General features: G+C 51.1%; 1 protein-coding gene across 1 annotated transcript in view; it reads left to right on the forward strand.

Annotated features, from left to right (window-relative positions):
- Positions 1-21,465, forward strand: part of RARRES1 (retinoic acid receptor responder 1) — a 28,792-nt gene extending 7,327 nt beyond the window's left edge. The window contains exons 2-6 of the mRNA XM_079100406.1: positions 8,896-8,958; positions 11,024-11,204; positions 15,659-15,795; positions 20,629-20,691; positions 20,771-21,465. Coding sequence (XP_078956532.1) covers positions 8,896-8,958; positions 11,024-11,204; positions 15,659-15,795; positions 20,629-20,691; positions 20,771-20,920 — 594 coding nt within the window. The 3' untranslated portion in view covers positions 20,921-21,465. The remainder of the gene's footprint in view (positions 1-8,895; positions 8,959-11,023; positions 11,205-15,658; positions 15,796-20,628; positions 20,692-20,770) is intronic.
- Positions 21,466-22,916: the final 1,451 nt, after the last annotated feature.

Genomic DNA, 22,916 nt, shown 5'->3' on the forward strand with positions numbered 1-22,916 from the left:
AACTCTGTCACTGCAGTCACACACACACCCCGGAACTGACAGACCTCCTGTACTGAGTGATACTCTGGTCACTGGGAAGTGGTCAGTTTCCCCTTCTGCCATAGGGTGGGGCCTGGCAGATGCCCCCAGGGGACTTACCAGTTTCATGTCCTTCCTGAAACCTACTTTCCTTCTCCTTCTGAGTCTGTTTAGGAAGCGGTGAGAGCCAGGGCCAGCACGTGCCCAGGTGGCACCTGTCTGTCACCAGTGGCCACGGCTTTCTCCAGTTCCCTGACAACAGTGGCACAAATGGCCAGCTTGGTTGTGGGTTTCCTGGCCAACACACCAAAATATGTTGTAGAAAATTATGGCCCTGGAAAGAGCCAGGCGGCACTTGGAGGTGCAGGGCAGGGCTTATTCAGCCCAGGTGCAGACTCTGCGCGTCTTCCCCGAAAGCTCAGCGTGGCCCTGCGTTCTCAGCATCTTTTATACAGTACAGACATCCCACTTTCAAGACTGCCGTATGCAAATACCCTTGACGTCTCCTTCTGGATCCAGGCAGCCCTGGTTCCTGCCCAGCTGCTAAGCAAGCATGATAATGGAAGCAGACACTAGCAGGTTGCAGCTACTCACAGAGATGAAAAGGAAAGGGAAGGAGTTGCCTCTTTATCGTCACTGCGACAACAAAATGCCACAAACCCAGGGGATCCGTCGCACAAACTTACTCACTTGTAGTCCTGGACACCAGACATTGTCATTGGACCTCCCGGGCTACAGACAAGGTGCTGGGGGTTTCCAAAGGCCACCTGTTCTCCGAGTTCATGGCTCTGCCCCATCTCCTGACTGTGTGCTGTCTTCTGAGGTCCTGTGACTCCTGCACTGCCCGATCACTAACTTTACTGCATTGGCAACCCCTCCGCACTGTAAAACCTGGGGATTAGAAGGTGAATGGTTCTCCACGTTTTTTGTTGGTGCCTCAGAGTTGTACGTAACGGTGGGGGTTGTTGTTGCATATTCGTATGTGACACAACAGAACAACTGAACCTGGCCAGTGTCACTCCCCTGCTCTGTCCCTCCCTCCCTGCTTCCCAACCCTAGGCCCTTTCCTCTATTCCGATCTCCCTTTGATATTTTCATGACATTCCCCCTGACCTTTCTTTCTTTTCCTTCCTCCTTTCTAGCTTCCACAAATATAGGGCTCCTGACCTTCTGAATTTGGCTTATTTTTCTTAACATATGGTCTCAAGTGCTATTCATTTTCCTGCAAATACCATAATGTCCTTCTTCTTTATGGCCAGTACAACTCCATGGTGTACATAGACCTGATTTTCTTTGTCCATTCATCAGTCGATGGACACCTAGACTGGTTCCTAGTTTGGCTATTGTGAATTGTGCTGCTGTAAACATGGGTATTCATGTGTCATTGTGACGACTTATTTTCTTTAAGATAAATACTGATATTGGAGTCATATGATGGCTCCATCCCTGGTCTTTTTGAGGAGCCTCCACACTGATTTCCATATTGGTTGTACTAATCCCACCAACAGTGTAAGTGTTCCCTCTTCTCCACACCCTCTCCAGCATTTATAATTTGTATTCTTTGATGGCTGCCATTCTGACTGGTTTAAGATGAAATCTGTGTAGTTTTGATTTGCATTTCCCTAATTGCTAATGATGTTGAACATTTTTTCACAATTGACCAACAGGTCATTTGTATTGAGAAGTGTCTGTTTAGCTGATTTACCCACTCATTAATTGGGCTATTTGATTTTTTTGGTGTCAAGTTTTTTTGAGTTTGTTCTCTTTAGTTATACACGATACAGTATAAAATTTTGTCATGTTTTTACAAACACAGAATATGTCTTAGTCTAATTAGAATCCCAATCTGTGGCTGTACATTTGGTGAGAATCACTGGGTGTTCGCGCACGTACATAGGAAAGTTATATGGGATTCATTCCAGTCTTTCCTTTTTGAGTTCTTTATATATTCTAGATATTAACCCTCTGTCAGAAGAGCTGCCCGCAAAGATTTTCTCCCATTCTGTGGGTTCTCTCTTCACATCCCTAATTGTTTTCTTCGCTGTGCGGATCTTTTTAATTTATTAACTCGGCATTATTTCCTGAGTTTAGGGATCCTGTCGAGAAAGTCCCTGCCTGTGCCAGTTTTCCCAGCACTTTTTGTTTCTTTTTTAACGATGGTCTTTTCTCCAGTGTGTTCCTGGCCCCTCTGTAGGATGGGGCCATCTTTAGGGGCCTTCTTCACCCCAACCTCCACAGCTACTCCCCACACTGCCGGCCGCTGCTGCTGGCCGGTCTCCAGGGCTTTGGTCCCTCACGTGGCAGCCGGCCCTCCACGCTCACCTTGCTACCTGGCCCCAGGCTGCCTCCCGCTGGTGGGGCCAGCCCTCACCCCTGCCTCCTCCTCGCCCCAGCACGGTCCCTGCTGGAGACACATGTTAAATGCCGGTCACATGAACAGTAGTGGAAGGGCGCTGCTACCACCGGGGCCCATAGAGAAGAGGCGGGACAGGGTCCCCACACTGCCCGCAGCAGGAGGAGGTGGCCACCTCCCCGGCAGCCCACGCCAGTCAAGAACTCCCACCGGACTCGGCCGAGCAGAGGCTCACGCACGGCGTTCACGTTCTCCACAGTCCGCACGCAGAGCGCTCCTCGAGCCCAGTGGCCGAGGCCGGCCTGCCTCTGGCCTGGCCTGAGAGGAGGACGGCTGATAAGGTAATTCCAGGGCTAACGCAATAGACCGAATGCTCTATCTGTGCGGAGCCTGAGAGCAGAACAGCAATTTTTATTCACAAATGAGTTGCTTGTCCCTAACTGAGCCTGACTCATACAGTAACCTTATAAAATGAAGTTCGCTTTTACTGGAATAGCATGACATTTGTTCTCTTACCAACTATGTAGGCTGGAGGGGACATTTAGAAGCTGTTTGACCCCTGGGTTTCAGGGTGTGTGCGGGGGAGATTAGAATCCCTTGTGAGCTCTTAACATAGACTGGCTCTCGCTGCCCACCCCTGGGCACGAAAATGTGAAGTTTAAAGTTGTCACAAGACAACGGGAAGGGACCGGTGCTTAGCAACCAATGGCACAGGGAGGAAAAAGAGGGGAGTGTTTCCCCAAAGTATGGGGCTCCCTCTTTTCTGAAGATGAGCTTCCAGGGGATCCGTGTGGCTGGAGACTGGGGGTCAGTGGAGTTTTGGGGTCCCCGTGGCAGCCTCACCCTGGCTTCCCTAGCACGTCATCCAAGTGTCTGTGTTCTGAGCGAGCTTAAAGGGGGAGCTAGGTTTTTAAAGTGTGGTCTTCGGCTAAATAAATAACTGTTCTCCCCTCTATTGGACAGTGCCTAATGTAAAAAGAGGCCAGACACATAGGGAGAAAATCTCTGATCCATAAGATGAAGACAGCTTTGTGTTTTATTATAAACAGCTTTTTGCTAAAAACGACAAGTCCGTAGAGCTGCTATTAGAACATGCGGTTTTATCTTCTCGATACATACATAAATACCATTATATAGCAGGTTTCCCACCCCGGGGTTTTCTTTCTGTGGTTTGTTATCCATAGTCAATTGCAAAAACATTAAATGGAAAATCCCAGAAATGAACAGTTCACGAGTTTTAAGTGGCATGTCATCTGGAGTAGCATGATGAGATCTCGTGCTGTCTTGCTATATGTGGACCGTCCTGTTGCCCAGCGTATCCACACTGCACATGTGACCCACACGTTAGCCACTTAGTAGCTGTCGCAGCTACCAGCTGTTAGTGTCACAGTGCTGTGTTCAAGTAACTTGTATTACTTCATAATGACTGCAAAGTGCAAACTCAGTACAGCATATTGTTAAAATGGTTCTATTTTATTATTATTATATTCAGCATTCTCCCAAGAAACAGAACCAATATAACATATTTATAATTGGCAGATTTTAGATTGGTGCCCACAGTCAGAGGCTGGACAGTCTCTCAAAGGCCATCCACAGGGCTGGGAGAAACCAGTGGCTGTCCCGTCCTCTGAACAAGAGGGAGCAGTGGAAGCAGCCCCAGCCAGAGGCTGAAGGCTTAGGAGCCACTGGAGAGTCACTGGTGAGGGGCCATGTCCAAGGCAGAACAATCTGGAGTGGATGTCCACAGGTGATGGTGGCAGCAAACACAGGATCCCTCAAGAGTCCGGCATGTACGTGTGAGTGTCCCCCCGGCCCTGTGCTCCAGCTGGCCTCAGCTATTACACGGTACACCCACATCAGGGTGAGCCTTCCCAGGTCCGTCTGCTGACCCACGTGCCAGTTGTCTCTCAAAACACCCACAGAGACACCCAGGAATGTGCCTCTCAGACCAGTCAATTCAATGACGACGACCAACCATCACAGTTCATAATCTTACTGTGCCTAATTTATAAAGTTTCATAGGCATTTATTAATAGGAGAAAACAGAATATATAGGGTTTGTCATTCCCGACCGTTTCAGGCATCTACTGGGGGTTTTGGAATGTGCCCCTGTGGATGGGGGGCCTGCTGTGTAGCAAGGTGCCTGCCTGTGCGACAAGAAGCAAGGAGCGATGTTCTTTCGGAAACCATTTTGGCCCACACTGCTTTCTCTAAATGTCCCTCCTTGAAAAGGGCACATGCCCAGTGTCCGCGGGCCACCAGCAGCACCACTGAAGCAGCGGGCAGCCCTACCCAACTGCCTGAGGCTCCGGCTCCCATGTCAACCAGCTTGTGATGCTTTCCCCTTCACGTGGCCCTGCTGACACCCCAGCCTTTGGAAACTTGTCCTCAGTTTCCCACTTAGTGACTGGGCTGTGTTCAGTGACATTCCTGGAGCTGCCAGTCACTTCCTGCTGTCCCCATGATGCCAGGCTCCACTCAGCAGCTACAGAGGTTCTCTGGTGCCATCCCTGGGGCCGCAGCCTCCCCTGGAGCTTGATAAGACGCAGGCTCTCCACGACCCACACTCGCTGAATCAGTCCTCGGGGGCTGCGCCGTTCCAGAAGCGTCTCTACTCTGGCCCCCACCCCCTACGGTTGTTCAGCCCATTTGCCGGGACTAACCTGCTGATGTCCCCAAGTTGGGCTGTAACCCCTGTGCCCCACATATGCCCTGCCTCTCCTGGCTCCTCTGTGTCCTGGTCCTTTCTGGAGACTCGCCACCATACAGGGCTTGCTTCCATTTGTAACCTGTGTGAAAGAGTCTGTACCCAGGAGCTCCTTCTCTGGCCTCAGGGCATCTTACTCCCATGCCATTATGGATTGTGTCCTCCAAAAAGAAACGCTGAAGTGCCAACCTCACTGCCTGAAGGCATAAAAGAGAGTCTCTGCCATGTAATCAAGTTACAATGAGCTCAGGCTGCATTAGCGTGGGCTCTAAATCCAATGACTGGTGTCCTTATGAAAGGCCATGTGCAGACACAGATGGACACAGAGGGATGAACACCACTTACAGGTCGAGGCAGAGACCAGAGATGCAGCTGCAGGCTGAAGAAGGCCAGGACTGGAGCCACCACCTGAAGCTAGAAGAGGCAGGAGTCCAGCAGGAGCCTCAGAGCGAGCCGGCCCCGCTGACCCTGGATACTGGACGTCTGGCCTCCAGGACTCTGAGAGCACAGACTATTGTTTTAAACCACCCGTGTGTGGTGCTTTGCTATGACAGCTGTAGCAGACGGACGCACTGCCCTTCCTGGCTGTGGCGTTCCCAGAGAGTGGCGGTGGGTCTTGTCCCAGGAGCCTGGTTCTAAGCACAGCGCGAGCCCGGCCAGGCCAGCAGCCGTCCCCTCACCAGCAGCAGCTTGCTTTCCACCTTTCCTTAGAAGGGAGTCACTGGGCCACATGTGCAGCCTATGCAGGAGACAGGAAGGGCTGCTCAGGGGGCAGGCTTGGCCACTGGCCAGCGCCGGGACTCTGGACAGCTCTGTAATCTGGGGCAAGCTCCTCACTCTCTTCACCCTCAAAATGGGGATAACAGCAAGGGCTTCGTATGAACCAGCACCTGGGCACTGTGCCTCGTCTGGAGAGCAGAGCCGTCCATGCAGCCCTGAAAGCTCCCTCGGTGCCATCCACCGCCCACCTCCCTCCACGCAGAGGTTATCCGGATGCACAGATCTTTCATCGTGACTCCCACCGCAGCGGCTGGCGGGTGCTTGCTACTGATTTGCTAAGGATGTAAGGGGCACTTCTCTCACCTAGAAACAGCACTGAGCCCACGTGATAAGCCCAGGCCTTGGAGGCCAAGTTCCATGGACACTTTCTCCAACAGGGGCCTGGCTGCTCCGCGCTGAGCAGGTGGCGTAAGGCGCTGCTCCGGCTGTCCTCCTGATGAGCAGGCGGCGTAAGGTGCTGCTCCCGCTGTCCTCTTGATGAGATCGGGAGGCTGCTGCCATGACCAGTGACCTTTGGTGATCAGGAGCACACTCTAAGATGACAGTGTGGAGCAGGCACTGAACCAGCGCCATGCGTCACCACCACGCACCACCGCAGCCATCTGTTTACACCATGTCTCCAGCCAGAGGGATTTTCAGCTCCACGATCATCCTGGGGCACCACCGCTGCAAGCGTGGCGCTCCCTGACCAGAATGTCTCTGTGCGGTGCACGACTGCTCAGGACTTCACCCTCTACCACCTTCTGCGGGTGCGCACAGGGTGCTGGGGTGGGTCCAAGGCCTGTGCCTGCTAGGCTAGTACTCCAGCACCCAGCCCCATCCCAGCCCCCGTTTTCCTGCTGATGGGGTCCCCTCTTTGCACCATGCGCTCTGTCCATCCCCGCCGTCCCAGCCTGCCCCCACCCACTAGCCTTCCACTCTCCACACCCCGCTGGATACCTCCCCACTCCTGCAGGAGTTATGCGGAGTCCCTCCTCCTAGGCCGCAGCCTTCCTTTTCCTTCAGGACACAATCCCTCCCCACCTGGTCAGCCTCTTCCTGCCTGCCAGCTGGCCACTGGCCCCACTGCAGCTCCTTGGGGCCAGGAGCCCTGTGCCTTCAGTGTGGAATGATTGGCCAGCTGCTCGCAGCCCCCAAGTCAACTCCTTCACCTGCAGAGTTCAACTGCAGTATCACTTCCCGTCCCTGCACAAGATCAGTCCTCTGGTCTCCCTCACCGCCCATGGTGGGCTGCAGTCCACGCTGCAGTGGCCTGCTCATGGTCTCCCCAGTCCTTGGCAGGGCGACTGCTGCCCTGCCTACTGTAGTGCCTGCACCTGGCACCGTGCTTGGAGTAGGTGTGCCCTGGGAAACCCTGGGCACAGGGAGTATTCCGAATAAGGCAAGAGACACAATCCTAAGCCCAGGAGCACGAGACGCCTCGTGCCCACCACGGTGGCCCTGAGCAGGCCCCCAGGGACTTGTGACCATAAGGAAGGGAGGGGAGAGGCCTCTCAGGGAGATCAAAGGACCGCATCTTGATAAAGTACAACCAAAACACCAAAATCCTATTTTGGATGAAATGTGGACATGTTTTTAAAAGTGTCAATTTAAAACAAGGGAATCAAAGCAGCCAGGAAAATACCTCTTCAGATGACAGACCCCACACTGCCTCAGCTTAAGGCCGTTGCTTCTTTGCCTACAAAGAGCCAGAGGCCCCCGTTGCCTCCCTGTGTTTCAGAGGAACCACCAGGCTCTGTAGCTCAAGTCCTCTGCTTAGAGCAGGCGCCCCTGTCTCAGAACGCGGGGGCACGGGTGGGCGGTACGGGTGTGGCACGGCGGCCATCCTCCCACTCTCTGGGAGACTGCTCATGTCCTGGCCCCCCGCCTCCCAGACCTGCCTGCACTGCCCCACACCCCTGGTGCATCCTTATGCACAAGGTCCCGCACCAGCACGGTCCAGCGGGCGTCCTCCTCCTCTCCTCCTGAATGGCCTCCAGCCAGCATGCCCCACGCCCAGCTGGAACAGAGGCAGTGCTCCTCCCATGCTGGCCCGCGGCAGGGCTGGAGCCTGTGCTGGTGGGACCGAGGTCGCAAGCCCACTGTCGTGGGTTCCTCCCATGTGGCGGGTGCTGAGGACACTGGTCCTGGGGCATCGTCCCAGCAGCTGCCCTGCAGGCCTTCCGCTGCTCACGGGTGCTCCAGGGGCGGGCAAGGTAAAGCACCCCGGGTGGAGTCGGTCACTTCCTCCCTGTCCTCGAGCTTGGGCCACTCAGGCTTCAGCACGGCTCTCCCGGCCTCGGGACCCCAGATTTTAATAAAAATAGGAAACACACCTGACTTGCCCTGGCCCACCTTTATGCCTCACCCCATCCTTCACAACACCCCGTGTACTATGGCTGTTCAGTGGGGCTCCCGGGGGCTTGGGCTCCGGTTCCAAGTCTGCATTAAAAAGCGAGGCTCCAGGGGCCGGGAGCGTGGCTCAGTGGAGGAGAGCTGAGCGTGTGAGGCCCCGGCTCGATCCTCAGCGCTGCATATAAATAACAATGGTTCATCAAAAACTAAGCGGATATTTTTAAAAAGAAGTGAGGCTCCAGCCTCAAAGGCCTTCTCCTGCCTCACTCCCTCTCGAGTGCCAGCCCTGTACTCCTTCTCTGCACTTGGCTTTCTCCAGCCTCCCAGTCCCAGGTGCCAGGAGTCCTGGGACCCTCACTCACCTGCCTGGCCATGGCCAGCTGGAGTGGTAGTTCAGCCTCGCCTGCTCTGGACGCTTCCTGAGCTCAGCCCACTGTGCCAGGCAGGGCCAGCTGGGGAGCGGGTAGAGGAATTCAGCCCCGCTCCCTGCACCTAGCCTGCCTCGCTGCTCTTACAGTCAGCTTCCAGATGAACACACCCTGTCCCCTTTGTGCCTCTCACTGTGTGTCAAACTAGCAAACTGAGGGGCAAAATCAGTTTGTAAGAAAAATCAGCACTTTCACACCGCACCACCCAAGAGTGCATTCTTGGACATGAGGGTGTCAATGGCGCGCCTACAATGCTACGACTGTCTCTGTTTCAGGCTGATCCAACGAGGGGCTATCAAGTCAACCTGGTGTTCAGCACACAGGCCTACCACCTGCAGGTAAGCAGCCAGGAGTGCCCTTCAGGCGACTCTGTGAACACTGCCCGGGAGCTCTGTCCGGGGCCTCCTGCCTTGCTGCGTCCTCCAGGGGTGGAGAACGGGTCAGGCAGAAGGCAAGGATCCAGCTGCTTCAACTTCGTGGCCCTGTGCCACGCGCATCCCAGATCACGCGGCTCACCCCACCTCCAGGACCCCTCCCTGACCTCAGAGCCCTCCGGATGACTCACTCTAAACATCTACTTGTCCTTTTTCGTGTCTGCTGGTGACACTTTTGGTTACCAGGCCGGCACAGCATGAGGCTGGTTCCAGGATCCACACAGAGGCATCCTATGAAACAGCGGGCCCTGCGTGCGACAGGCACTAGCCTACTGCCGTTCCCACCGAGCAGTCCCCATTGCCAAGTTTCCACTGCCCTGTTTTCGGGAAGAGAGTAAACAGAAAACTTAAGTAGAGGTTAGAGCCAGATGAACTCCATGTGCCGGGCAGGCTGGGAGGCAGCAAGGGACACCGGGAGACCAGCCCAGACTGCCCCAGTGGTGCTGGGAGCCAGGGAGCCTGGGAAGGCAGGCAGGGCCTGGCATCAAAGTGTCCCAGGGGGCAGAGCTTTGGGGTGAAGGTGTGAGTCCCCACTCCAGGCTTCTGGAAGATGGCTCACCAGAACTGAGTGTGCCCGACTTCACTGACCTCAGAACTCACACTGTTAAAGGGTTAGGAAGATGCCTGTGAGCTCTCTGTTGCAAACCTGTTGAAGCTGAAGGAACACCAGTTACTAGGAACAGTAGTAGGTCACCGCTGGTGACCCTGTGGGTGCACCAAGGGCGGGATCCCTGCTGCGGGGAGGTCTTCCATCTAACCAGGTGCTTTATTCCCTGGAGGCGTTTGGGGAGGATGAACAAAACGAGGAGGGAGAGCAATACCTGTTCTCTTTCTCCTTCCTGAAACATCAAAGGAGCCAGAGAGACCCTGTCACACCTCTCACACCCTCCTCCTGAGAGCCCTGCACTGTCTGCTCCCTTGCACCTGTAATTAGCATCTTAATGCACCCCAGATCTCTCTCTCTCCAAGCTGGCACTCACAGGGGAAAGCTGCCCACGGGAAAACCCACCTCCATGTTTTGAGTGGGTTCTAGAAACAGACTTACTGAGCAGATCACCTTTGCTCTTCCCTTGGGTTCTTTGTTTTGGTGGTGGTTTTAACTGGGCTTCCTCCCTGTTTAAACCTTAGAAGTGAAAAGTTCACTGCATCCACTTTTTAAGGAGAAATTCTAACTAGGGGCCCATGGCTGGGTATGAGGCCCACACAGTTCCTCAAATTCTAGGCTGGTGTTGACGGTATGAGCAAGCACATTTTCAATGAAAATGTGCTTTTATTATCCGGTTAAGGAATCTGTGACCAAAAGGGCAAAGAACCACTCACTGCCCTAGAAATGAGTCCTGCCTAGTGTCTAACTGAAGCTGAGATGTCTCTGGGCTGGATAAGTGAGGGTGATCCCAGGATACCCAGTAACCTCCATTTAAACGTGAATGAACGAGTGCAGTCCAGGGAGCTGGTCAACCCAGGCGGAGGGCCTGCACCTCCACCTCTGGACTGGACCTGGCACAGCACGGACGGGTTGGTGTGACCTCAGTAAGCCGAGCTCAGATGCGAGTGCTCACCACTTACGAGCTGGGAGACACAAAAAGCTTCCTCTTTAAACTTTAGCATCTTAGTCTTTAAAACTGGAATGAGAGGAGCTAATTCATAAGACAGCACAAACATAGTGTTTTTGTTCAGAGGACAGTCTGCTCATAGTCCAGCTAAGCATCGTGCTGGTCCACAGAGGAGGGCCAGGTCTCTGTCACCCTACAGCCTTGGGCCAAGCGGCGCTCCACAGACAGCGTCTCAGAACTAGGTCGCCATTACCCAGAGACGAGTTTAGGTGATGGCAAAGCGTGAAAGACCACCGGTCGGCAAACCCACATTCCCTTACTGCAAGGCCGGGCACGGCTGTTGCCCTGAGGAGCTGTCAGTCTTGTGTGGGGGGCGGTAAGTGACCACCCTGCTTGACTCCGCGTCTCTACCTCAGGACCGCGAGCGCCGCTTGGGGAGATGCTCTGCTCAGGTGCTTTTCAAGAATCAGAAACCTGGACCGGCCGTTACCGTGAGGTGCGCCCCGCTCCCCGAGAAGAGCATGCTCCAAGAGGACCGCCTGCTGTTCAAGCAGCTGAAGCAGCTGAAGGACGCCTTGAACGTGAGCAGCATACCTGGTATGAGTCGGCCTCTGGTTTCCAGTGCTCATGACCTCACGACTGTGGTCACTAGCCCGTAGAGTGTGCTCATCTAAACGTACCCCTCGAGTGGCACTTTGACTCAGCCATAGTTCCTGACACACTTCCTCATTTCAACAAAATTCAGAGGAATCTTTCTGTCCTCCTCTGGGGACAGCAGAGTCACTACTCTAGAAGCTGTGTGGGCCTCTCCTGCCCACTCCCCCTAAGGGGGGCCCAGGAAGGGCTGAGTCCCCAGGTAGTGGGTAAAGGAGTCTTTCCACAGGATGTGACCGGGGTGCAGTTTTCAGGGTGAGTCCAGAACCCGAGGGGCCTTTCCAGAAGTTTCGGGCAGCAGCCTTGGAAACTCTAGTGACAAGCCATCCTCCAGCCTCCACTCTGCCCCACGCAGGAGGCAGGCGAACGGCTGTCTCTGGGCTGCTGAGTGGAGGAGCCGTTTATGTCACTTCGGGTCAGTGGCTAATGGCAGTGGTGCCATCTCTAATGGCTGGGCCCCTCTCCGTGGTGACTCAGCTGCGGCAGAGCAGAGTTCATATATCTGAGTACTCGGTGTGTGGGCAGCAGCTGAGACTTGGCACTTACTGGCAGATTCAATTTCTAAAACCACAGAAGTCGTCTCTGGACTTGCACTTGGGCATCAAGCCTGCCACCAGACCCCTACCACACTCCCCCCCCTACAAAGCCTCACTTCAATTTGCTTGTTTGCCCAGACACCCTGAAGCCCCAGGCTGGCTCCAGAGGACTGCAGGCTGCAGGCTGAAGGTATCTGTCCCCTCGGGCTTGCTGGTATTGACCGGATGCTCTTAAGACCTAGAAGTGGAATGCTGCTTCTTGTGTTCTCAGATGCAGAGCCATGGACGATTCTCACATAACGGTTCCCTGACAATTTGGATTGAATCCTATGTCACAAGATTATGAGAAGTAATTCTAAACCCAAGATTGTAGCAGGACACTTGAAATAACTGAGCTAATGAATAACACTGAGCACCTAGTTGTTAAGGGATATTTTCCCCTTCAGTTTGGGAAACAGGGTTTATTCACTTTTCTTAAGAGACAAATTCAGAAATTGTATAGGCCTTTTTCTTTGAATATTTCCACAGAATCACTAGATTTGGGTTACTTTTAAATAGCACATGCTAATGGCCCTTGATCAGTAAGTTCTGCGCACTCATAAGATCCTTCTGTAGCCCTCAATGTGCTACTACGAACCTTCGGGAAAATCCTAACAGGGCGGCTGCTCATCAACAGTACTTGCAGGCTCTGCACTGAGACACTTAAGTGCTATGTGCAGCCTGTCCATGGACACACAATTATCTACTTTAAAACCACAAAGGTTGGTGTTAGATAAAGCAAATAAAAAGTATGCTGATATCCCTGGAATGTCTAGTTGGAACCCTAGCAGATTCTGCTCAGTGTTTAGTCAGTTCAAGATACTGGACTACTATGCGTAGCTCGTACGTATGAGGATCTGACTTTGTTCCACACTGGTTTTCCCTTTAGAAATTGTTGCTTTTCCTAATGAATGCATACACCTCCATCAGTGCTCCCAAGTACACAGGAAGAGCCTGCAGAGCTGGATAGCCAGCAGGGGCTGTCACCTTCTCCACGTCCTCGCTGGCCTGGGTGTCCCGTGCGACTCCTCCATCTCCAGGAGGAGCGGCTGTGCCGTCCCCGTTCTAAACTCACACACTGTATGACGACCTGTGAGGGAGCTGTGACAGGGAGGTCTCCATGAAGACAAGGGTGAGGGGCCTTAATGAAGCAGGGACAGTGTCACCGCAGTGCTGGAGTCCTACCGGGCACCGTGTCTGAAATCCCAGTGGTCAGCTGCTCAGTGCGGAGAACAGAAGCCCCTTCCCAGAAGGCGAAGCGGGCAGGAAGTCAGTCTGGAGCTGCCTTCGGCTCAGCCTTGACCTGCTCACATCGCAGCTCCCTGGCACCAGGAGTTTCCTTCTGCTTGCTTAGCCCCAGACACCAAGTCTCTGTCCCCATCCCCAGTTCCCTCGAGTTGATAGACCCCTGATTCCAGTTTTCCTGCTTCTTCCACGACTGTGCCCATCGATATCTTTCTCATCTCTGAAGCCTTGTCCACTCATTCCTTGTCTTGCCCTGCCAAGACTGACCCCCTCTTTCCTTATTCTGTCACCTCTCCACACACACTGCCTCCTCCTGGCCAGCTTCTGCCCTACCTACATAATGGAAGCTGCTGTCCCTTGGGTCGCCGGAGACCACCCAGCTCACCAGACCTGGTGGGCTTCCTTCTCCTGGATCTGGCTGTGGCTCTTCTCACACCATGTATAATAACCCTAATGGACTCAGCTTACTTCCACCCAAAGGTCTGCACATTTGGTCACTTATTTCATAGTATTACTCCTCTCCTATAGTTGGTGACTGGACTCCTTGGTAACTTTCTAACACTTAATAACTGGCCACCATTTCTGATCAAGCCTGTCTCCGGGAAGCACTTGGACCCATCCTGCCTGCCGTCCCCGTGCCCAACCTCACCATCCTTCATGCCCACAGGGCTTCTCCCGGGACTGCTGCGGGAGCCTCCTGTCCAGTCTGCGGGTTTCAGTCGCCCCCACCTGTCCCGTGCACAGAAGCAAGTCGCCTTCCCTGCCTACTAGCAATCAGTGCACACCTGCCGGCACGGCACGTGGTCAGTGCATTTGATGCTCTTGGACCTGCCAGTGCCCTCCTCGCTCAGGGGGCTCACGTGCTGGGCTCCTCCCACCACATACACAACAGGAAGCCACAGCCTGCTGAAATCTCGTTTCTCTGAAGCCCCCCAAGTCCCTCCAGCCCAGAGAAACTTTTCAGAGCTCTGCTCCCTCCTGTCTTAGGAACACATGGCTGCATCTCTTGACACCCAAGTGGAGGCAGAGACCCATCTTGTCTCACACAAAGATAAAGGGAGCAATCTTGGGAGTTGCCTGTCATTTTTAGGCCAGTCAAGCCAAGGTCTGTTAATAAGCAGAATTTAAGCTAAAATTATGCTACCAAGAAAAATGAGTTTCCAAATCAGCTTGTGGGCATCCCCACATACTGTACTGTGACTATCTTAATAGAGTGTCTCCACCAAATTGCAGACAATGATGAGCCATGAAAGTTATCTTCCAAGTTACTGAGATTTGACTTTCTAGAAGTCCTGAAAGGCAAATTAATAATCACAGCAGTCTACTATTAAGTAGGTTAAAAAATGTTTCCTGAATTATAGATTTTAGGTGCAAAAACAATGCCACAGGAAAAACCGGTCTGATTTCTTCAGGTGCTCAAAAGAAGTGAGAGATGCTGCCAATCACTGGTTAGCTTTAAAGTCAATGGTAAGAGATAAAGCCATTTGGCAGATGAGGAAGCAATGAGTTTAAAAAGACTCAAACCAAACAAAAGTTGTTGGTGAGGATGTGGGGAAAAATGTACACTCATACATTGCTGGTGGAGTTGCAAATTAGTGCAGCCACTCTGGAAAGCAGTATGGAGATTCCTCAGAAAACTTGGAATGGACCCACCATTTGACCCAGCTATTCCACTCCTTGGCCTATAACCAAAGGACTTAAAATCAGCACACTACAGTAACACAGCCACATCAATGTTTATAGCAGCTCAGTTCAAAATAGCTAGATTGTGGAATCAACCTAGATGCCCTTCAGTTGATGAATGGATAAAGAAACTATGGTATATATACCACAATGTGGTATGTATATTACTCAGCCATAAAGAAGAATAAAATTATGGCATTTGCAGGTAAATGGATGCAGGTGAGAATACCATGCTGACATAAGCCAATCCCAAAAAAACCAAAGGCTGAGTAATTTCTCTGAGAAGTGGATGATGATACATAACGGAGGGGGTCAGGGTGGGAGGGAGGCAAGAATGGAGGAGTGATGGATTGTATAGAGGAAAAAGAGGGGTGGGGAGAAGGAAAAAGAACAGAATGATGAGGTAAACATCATTACTCTATGTATATGTATTATTGCACAAATGGTACGACTCTACTTTGTGTACAACCAGAGAAACAATAGTTGTACCCCATTTGTGTACAGGAAGGAAGGAAGGGAGGGAGGGAAGGGAGGGAGGGAGGGAAGGAAGGAAGTCCAAACCACCAGGTCACGTGGAGATCACAGACAGGCTTTTTTGACCTCATGACTAACGCTTCTCAGCAGCTCTGAGTTCACTTTCAGTACCATTACAGCTTTTATTGCTATGCATACAGCTAACAGCCACAAAGTTGTCTTACAGTAGGTGTCCATGGCTAGCTGAAGCATAAATCTCCATGCCAACACAAACAGATGCCAACAATTGTGTGTTTGCCTCAGGGCCTTGCTGTGAGAGATGACCTGATATGACAAAATTTAAACCTCTGAATTTAAACTTCTGAAATTTTGTCTCAAAAAATGGCTTAACAAATGTGCTTCCCCCCCCCCCCCCCCCAGATGATTACGGAAATATTGATCCCTCTGTGAGACCCATGTGGGACTTGGCTGTTCTTGGCAGCTCTTACGTGATGTGGGAAAGGACAACCCAGTTTTTATACTACTACCCGTTACGGATCAGCAGCGTCAAGCAGTGGGTAAGAAACCCGAGGCGCCCCGGTACACTCATCGGTGTGGTGCTCGTAGACTGAGCATGAATTACCTGCATCTCACTCGCCCAAAGAGTACTCGAGTGCCTGTGGCAGGCCAGATGTTATTTTAGGGACTGATGATGTGAGAGCGAGCAGAACTATGCTGCTGCTCACTGAGATGAATTCCAGGGAGAGAAGACAAGACAGTGAACTAATAAGTGCACAGCAAGCGGTGAAGTGTGATGGAAGGCAGGCAGGCAGGAGTGCGGGCCTCGATGGGAGACACTTACCTGAAGTGAGGCTGGCTGAGCAAGGCCCAGGGAACCCAGGAGGAGTTTCGGGTAGAGGTGTGGCTTCTGGGCTGGAGAGGCAGCAGTGAGGCTACAGTAGGGAAGGAGCGAGTGAGGGAACTGTGCAGGGGACAAGAACGTGGGGAGGCAGTCACTCTTGCAAGGCCTTGGAGGCCATCAGAAGAGTCTGGAACTTATTAGCAGAGGAGTGACCTGACCTGATTAATACAGGACCATTCTCATTACACTGAGAGGCTGCAGGGAGGCCAGGGGAAGCAGAAAGACCAGCTACTACTGCAGTGACAGGGGCGAGGCCAGCGGGCAGAGGAGGTGGTGTGAGAACTGCTGGGATCTGCTCCTGGACCAGGCGTGGGAGTCAGAAAACAGCCAGCGTCGGGATGACCTTAGAACCTGGGCTGATTCTAGAAGGACGGGCTTACATTTTCTGATTGGGCAAGATTTGGAGGAAGTGATCTTGTCCTGTGGTAGGCAGGAGAGCCTGGGTAGTTGTCTGGACCTACAAGTCTGATGGGGGAGGCGTGGGCGAGCCATGGCTACGCGGGGGGCATATGAAGCCACAGGACTAGATGAGATGGAGGGCAGTGGGAGAGACAGCTGCTCAGGGACGAATCCTGGAGCCTGCCGACTCGACCTCCAACAGGAGTGGAGTTGCCTGGAGACCAGAGGACAGCAGTGGGGTGCTGGCAGGAGGTGGGTGCCGAGGTGGAAGCCAGCTGCCCTCTATGCCAGTGGCTTCGGTCTTCTCACGAGAGGCAGACGTCAGCAGAGAGCAGGGCCCAGAGGCGCTGGAGTGCAGGGGCAGCGTGAGCCCCACGGGCCCCAGAAGGCCTGACTGAGAGGGCCAGCCGCTCAGCGGTGTGAGCCACGCTGGGGTCCTTGTCCGCCAAGTGTGAGATGGGAGAAGGGGCATTTCCACAGAAAACAAAATCAGCTTCTCTGAGAGGCAGGCTGAGCCAATCACAAGTGCCAATTTTTTAAGATTCTTTTAAAATTATTTTTAGGGGCCTCGGGATGTAGTTCAGAGGTAGGGTGCCTGCCTAGCATGTGCACAAGACCCTGGATTCAATCCCTAGCACCATAGGAAAGTTAGATAGTCAATAACTGCTAAAAACCAAACTGACTTTCACCTCACATCATATACCAAAAGTAAAATTCATTTTCTCACGGATTTACCCCTGGATGGACCATCAGTGAGTTCCCTGAGCACACGATCTGGCCAGCATGAGTCAGCACTTTCAGCAGCAGGAAGTTTGGTGTGCCCCCGCCAGGCCACTTTTAATGGCCTAGTTCTTTACTTACCTTTGCTTCTCCTTCCAGAGTGATTTTTAATAGAAATCACCATCTAGTTGTTGCTATATGACAAGTCAGGCCATAGAGCTAGACAGACAGAAATCTGACTCTCACACTGCAGGTGGGACAGTGGGGACATGAATGAAAACTACACTGTTAAAAAGGGAAAAATGGGGCTGGGGATGTAGCTCAGTTGGCAGAGTGCTTGCCTGGCAAGCACAAGGCCCTGGGTTCAATCCCCAGCACCACGGAAAAAAAAAAAAAACAAAAAAAAACCATGAGGGAGAATGGTTATTACGAATTTTAGATTTTTTTTTTTTAAACCCTGTAAGGTTTGAATTTTAGATAAATGGTTGAGTAGGCAACTGACCTAAGTCACTCAAGGCAAGTCACTTCATCTCTCAGGTCCTACAACGAGGACTAACAAAGTGATTGAAGCCTTAACAGTAACGTCAGCTTAACTCGCTGGGGCAGTGGGAGTCTGCTGTCCAGCGGGACGGGCATTTCGGCCTAGAGCACTCTTACTGAGAGGTACCAGACACACATCCACACAGGTTTCCGAATCCTGCTGTTCAGTGACCACCAAGGACTCCCGAATCTTTCAGCAGAGCCAGCAACATAAACAAGAAGCAAACAGTGTGCTTTAAAAGCTCTAAGGACTGTTCTGGGAAATAGCAGTGGGGCAGGTAAAGCCAAAAGGGTGCAGGGTCCAGGAGTGACCAGTGGCGCTCAGAGAAGCACAGACACTCTCTCCATGGGGGTTAACTCACCTTTCAGTGGAACTGTGCAAGGGGAGCAAGGCCTGAGAGTGGGCAAAGGAAGATTCAAAGACAACTACAAAGTGAGACCCACCTCTGAAGGACTGATGTCTTCCCAATACCACAGGACAAGGGAGACGCACTAGCTAGGAGACAGACGGGGACTTCCGTGCACTCAGCCTTGACCTTGTGCCTTCCAAGCTGCTCTGATGGTGCCAGACTTTGTAAGCACCCAACCGCATAACCAGCAGCATGTGGTTGCCACCAGGGTGACTCCAGCAGCCACAGGCATGTATCAGCAACATCCCATCCACTAACCTGTTCTGCCGAGAAAGCTCCTTGCAACGGCTGATCTTAACTTCAGCCTCCTTACTCTCTACCAGGGCAGAGAAACGTCCAGGCTGCTTCCAGGAAGATCAGAGTGCTGGGTGGTAAAAAACTGCAATGCTAAATCACCATCAATTTGGACTACAAGGCAAGGGTTTGGCATTTGTGTCGATTTGAATAGAAGCCAAAGAGATTGTTTCTGAATTAATATTAAAAATAATGACCTCTTGGCAGAGCTTGACTGGGCAAGGGTGGGCCCATCCTAGGGCGTTCGGCTCAACTGGGAAGTGCAACGTCCTGTTCTGCAGTTCCCCAACGGTGGTCTGGGTCAAGGGTGCATCCTCCTACAGGCTAAAGGTTCTGCAACTGCATCAACGCCAGGGCTTCCAGGCACCACGGTCATTCAGATGTTGGCATCAGACCGTGAGTGACACGGGGTGGACAGAGGACACCAAGTCAGATGGAGTGTAGGCCTGTCGTTTGTTAAGACCTGCTGCTCTCTGGCCTAGCATCTGGAGACTGCCATGCTCTCCTTCAGAAATGCTACCTTCAAAAGCAGACCAGACACTGTCCTGAACAAACACTCTAAGCACAACCAATTTTTAAATGATAAACACACTGTACGCAGGCTTTGAGAAATAGTACAGACAGCACAGAGCCCGAGACAGCTACACAAGCAGCAGCTGGCGTGGAGCATCCTGAGAGAACCACTTCCTTCCAAGCTCAAGACGTCTCCAAATGAAGGTCAAACAAGGCTAACTGTACCCCCAAGAAATACCACCAGCCTGACAGTCATCTGCTGGTGTCTGTGGGGGGCGGTTCCTGGCCCCCACCACATACCAAATTCCATGATGTCAAGTTATTTATATGAAATGGCTCGGCATTTGCATATAACCCACGCACATAGCCTCATAAACGTTCAGTCATTCTAGATTTCTTTTGGTAGGTAACACAGTGCCACTGCCATACGAACAGCTGCTACACTGCAGTGTTTAGGGAATCATGACAAAAAGTCCACACGTGCTCCGTGCAGACACAACTTCAAAAAACATTTTGACCCTTGGGTGGTTGCAGGCTTGGATGCAGAATACCTGGATGTGAAGCGCCAACTCTACCTGGAACTTCCTGAAGCCTGTTCTCTCCTGAAAGACTTGGAGCCTTGTCTGATGAGTCCCCTGGCTTATGGCTGTGTCAGACACCTGCTGTGCACACTAGTGGGTGTGCTGCCAGGCAGGGAAGAGCCAACATAGTGAAAAGCAGTCCACCTGTGATTTGCCCAGGCAGGTTCAGCCCTGTGGTACCCCCACACCCACACATACTTCCTGACCAGGAAAAACTCTCCAGTGCAGGCAAAGGGAAGACAAGACCTAACATCAGTTTTTTTTGGTTGTTGTTTTTTTTGCTTCTTCAAATTCTTTAGTAGTCTCAATAAAAACCTGGTAGGATACTAAAACTATATTCCAAATCGAAGGTTTTAAGAATTTTTTCCTGTCTTCCACTGTTACTAGTGAAGAAATAAGTACCCTTGATATTAAAAAAAGGAAATGTCAGGAAGAAAACAAAATTGGCTTACTCACTAGTAAAATGCATAGAAAACGCATAAACAAGAGCATACCTGCCGAGAAGCCCCAGTGCTCTGGCTTAGAAACGGTGCGTACACAATGAAGGCGGTGTGGGGCAGTCACCTGGGGGGTGCGGGGGGAGAAGACCCACACGAGTGTGTGAGCAGTGCCTGGCATGAACAGGGTTGTTGGCAGAGCCTCCAGGGATGTTGGCTGCCTTCCCCTTGTGCTGCAGCCTGGGGTGGCAGGGCTTTATGCAGCAGCTTGCAATGTACACAAGAGCTGGGTCTCCAAGGCCGCCAGGAGCCTGCCAACCCCACAGATCTCGGCCCCCTTCCCAAACTACAGGCATCAGAAAGAAAAAAGTGGTAACAACATCCAGCCAGCATTTTGTGCAACTCAGTGATAAAAACCAAAGGGAGAATCCACACCTTGATGCACTGAGCAGAATACAATGAAGGAAATGAGCTTCAATCTTGAGGCAGTGAAGAGTGAAGGAACCCCTCCAAACCAAGAATTCGTGTCCAAGCCCCCCATGGTGAGCTCACACAGATTCACTCTGTTATACTAACTCTCTGTTTTTTCCTCCAGAAAACCAGTGATCATGCAATTGATTTTGATTACATCATCCTGCTGCATGAATTCCCAACACAGGTAAAACACAACGTTGCATGGAGAAGTGTTTCTACCTTAGGTTCAGTAGGGTTTAATACTTTATACCTCTGTGTTCTAGGAAATCATTCCCTGCCATATTCACCTGATCTGGTACCCTGGCAAGTGGCTTAAAGTGAGCTACCATTGTGAGGAGATGCAAACCTCAGAAGCTTCTTCTGGAACCGAGGAAGGATCAGCTGTGGCACCGACAGATTTTAGTAATTTCTAAGAAACAATGACCTGGTTCTACCAAATTCTAGACAAAATGGCTCTCCTAGCCTAAACAATCACTTTAGTTCTGGAGCCTGTGACAACCAGCAAACGCTCCAAAGCTGAAAGGTATCAGCTGCTGCTCAGCTGGTCTGTGCAGTCCAACTCTGGGCGGCAGGGGCACACTGAGCTCAGCTCAGCGCCGGGCACTTGCCAGCAGGCTCCTCGGAGTTTCAGCCCTGAAACGTGGAGTCCAGGCCATCAGTACCTATGCAGAGGCTGATCTTTATTTTTTAAGAACAACAACAACAAAAATGGTTCCATCTCTGAATTTGTATTTCTCACTCTTCTTAATATACTGTAACTATTTTATGTTGCTAAATTGCTCCTGCCCTGTATGTCAACCACCATTTTCAATCAAAGCAAATAGTAGGGAAAATAACTTTTTAAGAAAATTTACTGTTTTGTTATTTCAAGCAAGTATTCTTTTTAAACTTGGCATCTACTTTTAAATAAATGTTCATGCTTCTAAATAATAAAAGGTGTTGAATGTGTTTGCAGAGATTTGTATGTATGGGCAAAATTTGTGCTAAGCTGGAATTAAATAAAAATCTTGATATTGCTTGATTTAAATTATAAACTAATACATTATCTCACTAGATCAAGTGGCTGCCTGCAAACACATCAACTCTATGTATACCAAACATTTGCAATCTTCATTTACAAGGACAATTTGGATCCAGAGTTGGCCTAAGTCATTTATAAAAGCAAACAACATGTACCATAATCAAATTCAGTGGAGTACCTGCCTGAGGCAGGAAGAATTGACCCAGGAAATATTACCATCATTCCCTCTCAGAAATATTATAATGTAATGGAACACTTCTATCAGTGTCTAAAACCTTCGGCCAGGTTCCTCAGTCAATGTGTGATTAGCCTTAAACTGTGACAAAATACACACACACCTTGACTTACAAGGGGGTTCTGGTTGAAAATGCATTTAATACACCTAACCTACCAAACATCCTGGCTTAGCAACAGTGCCCTGTAGTGCTGGCTGTTTCACGGCAGGTGCCGGCTCCAGTACCACCCAGCATTTCACTGCTAACTTGTATGGCTTCTCCCCAAGAAATATCACTTGCACACCACTGTGAAGTTAAAACCCCTTAGGGTCAGGATGGTCTACTAGTCTGCACTAGTGGGTAACTGGAAAAGCTTATACTAAAGGCAAAAAAGACAAGGACTCTTATAAAAGATAAGCAGGTCTAACTTATGTGTTTTTCTTTCTAAAACCCCAACTTTCCATTTACCTTCCCAAGATCCAATTTTTTTTTAAAGAGTTCTAAGAACTCTGAAGCACTGTAAGCAATCATCTAAAGGCAACCTCAGCAATCTCAACATATGCAACAGTGAAGAGAGGTACTTCTTTGAAAACATAAACAGTCTGCTATGTTTATCATGCCAAAATCAAGAGATAAACCCCTCTAACTGACGTTTCTTCCCCGAATCATCTTCAGAAGGAGATCTCAAGAGCATTACTTTGCCGGGCATGGTGGGCATGTCTGTAACCCCAGCAGCTAAGGCAGGAAGATGATGAGTTCAAGGCCAGCCTCAGCAACTCAGTGAGGCCCCAAGCAACTCAGCAAGACTGTCTCTAATAAAATACAAAACAGTGCCTCAGTGGTTAAGTGCCCCTGGGTTCGATCCAAGGTAAAAAACAAAACATCCTTTCAGCATACTCCATGTCCTGTGATCTCTGACCTTTTTTAGCATCACATTAGGGACTTAGAAAGGGGCAGGTGGGGGTGTGTCAGCTTTTCGCAGGTCCTCACTGGCAAAAGGGAATTTCCATTAATGACATTAGGCTCACAAATGTGACCATAATTCAACCAGGGAAGGATTCTAAGGTAACCCTCCAACAGACCCTGCTTCAGTGTGACAGTTACGAAGGAGAATCACACAGGCAAAGAACATACAAACACAACTATCTAATTCACAAAAGTTAAACCAACTAA

This window comes from Sciurus vulgaris (assembly GCF_902686455.1).
Source record: "Sciurus vulgaris genome assembly, chromosome: 10".
Lineage (NCBI taxonomy): Eukaryota > Metazoa > Chordata > Mammalia > Rodentia > Sciuridae > Sciurus > Sciurus vulgaris.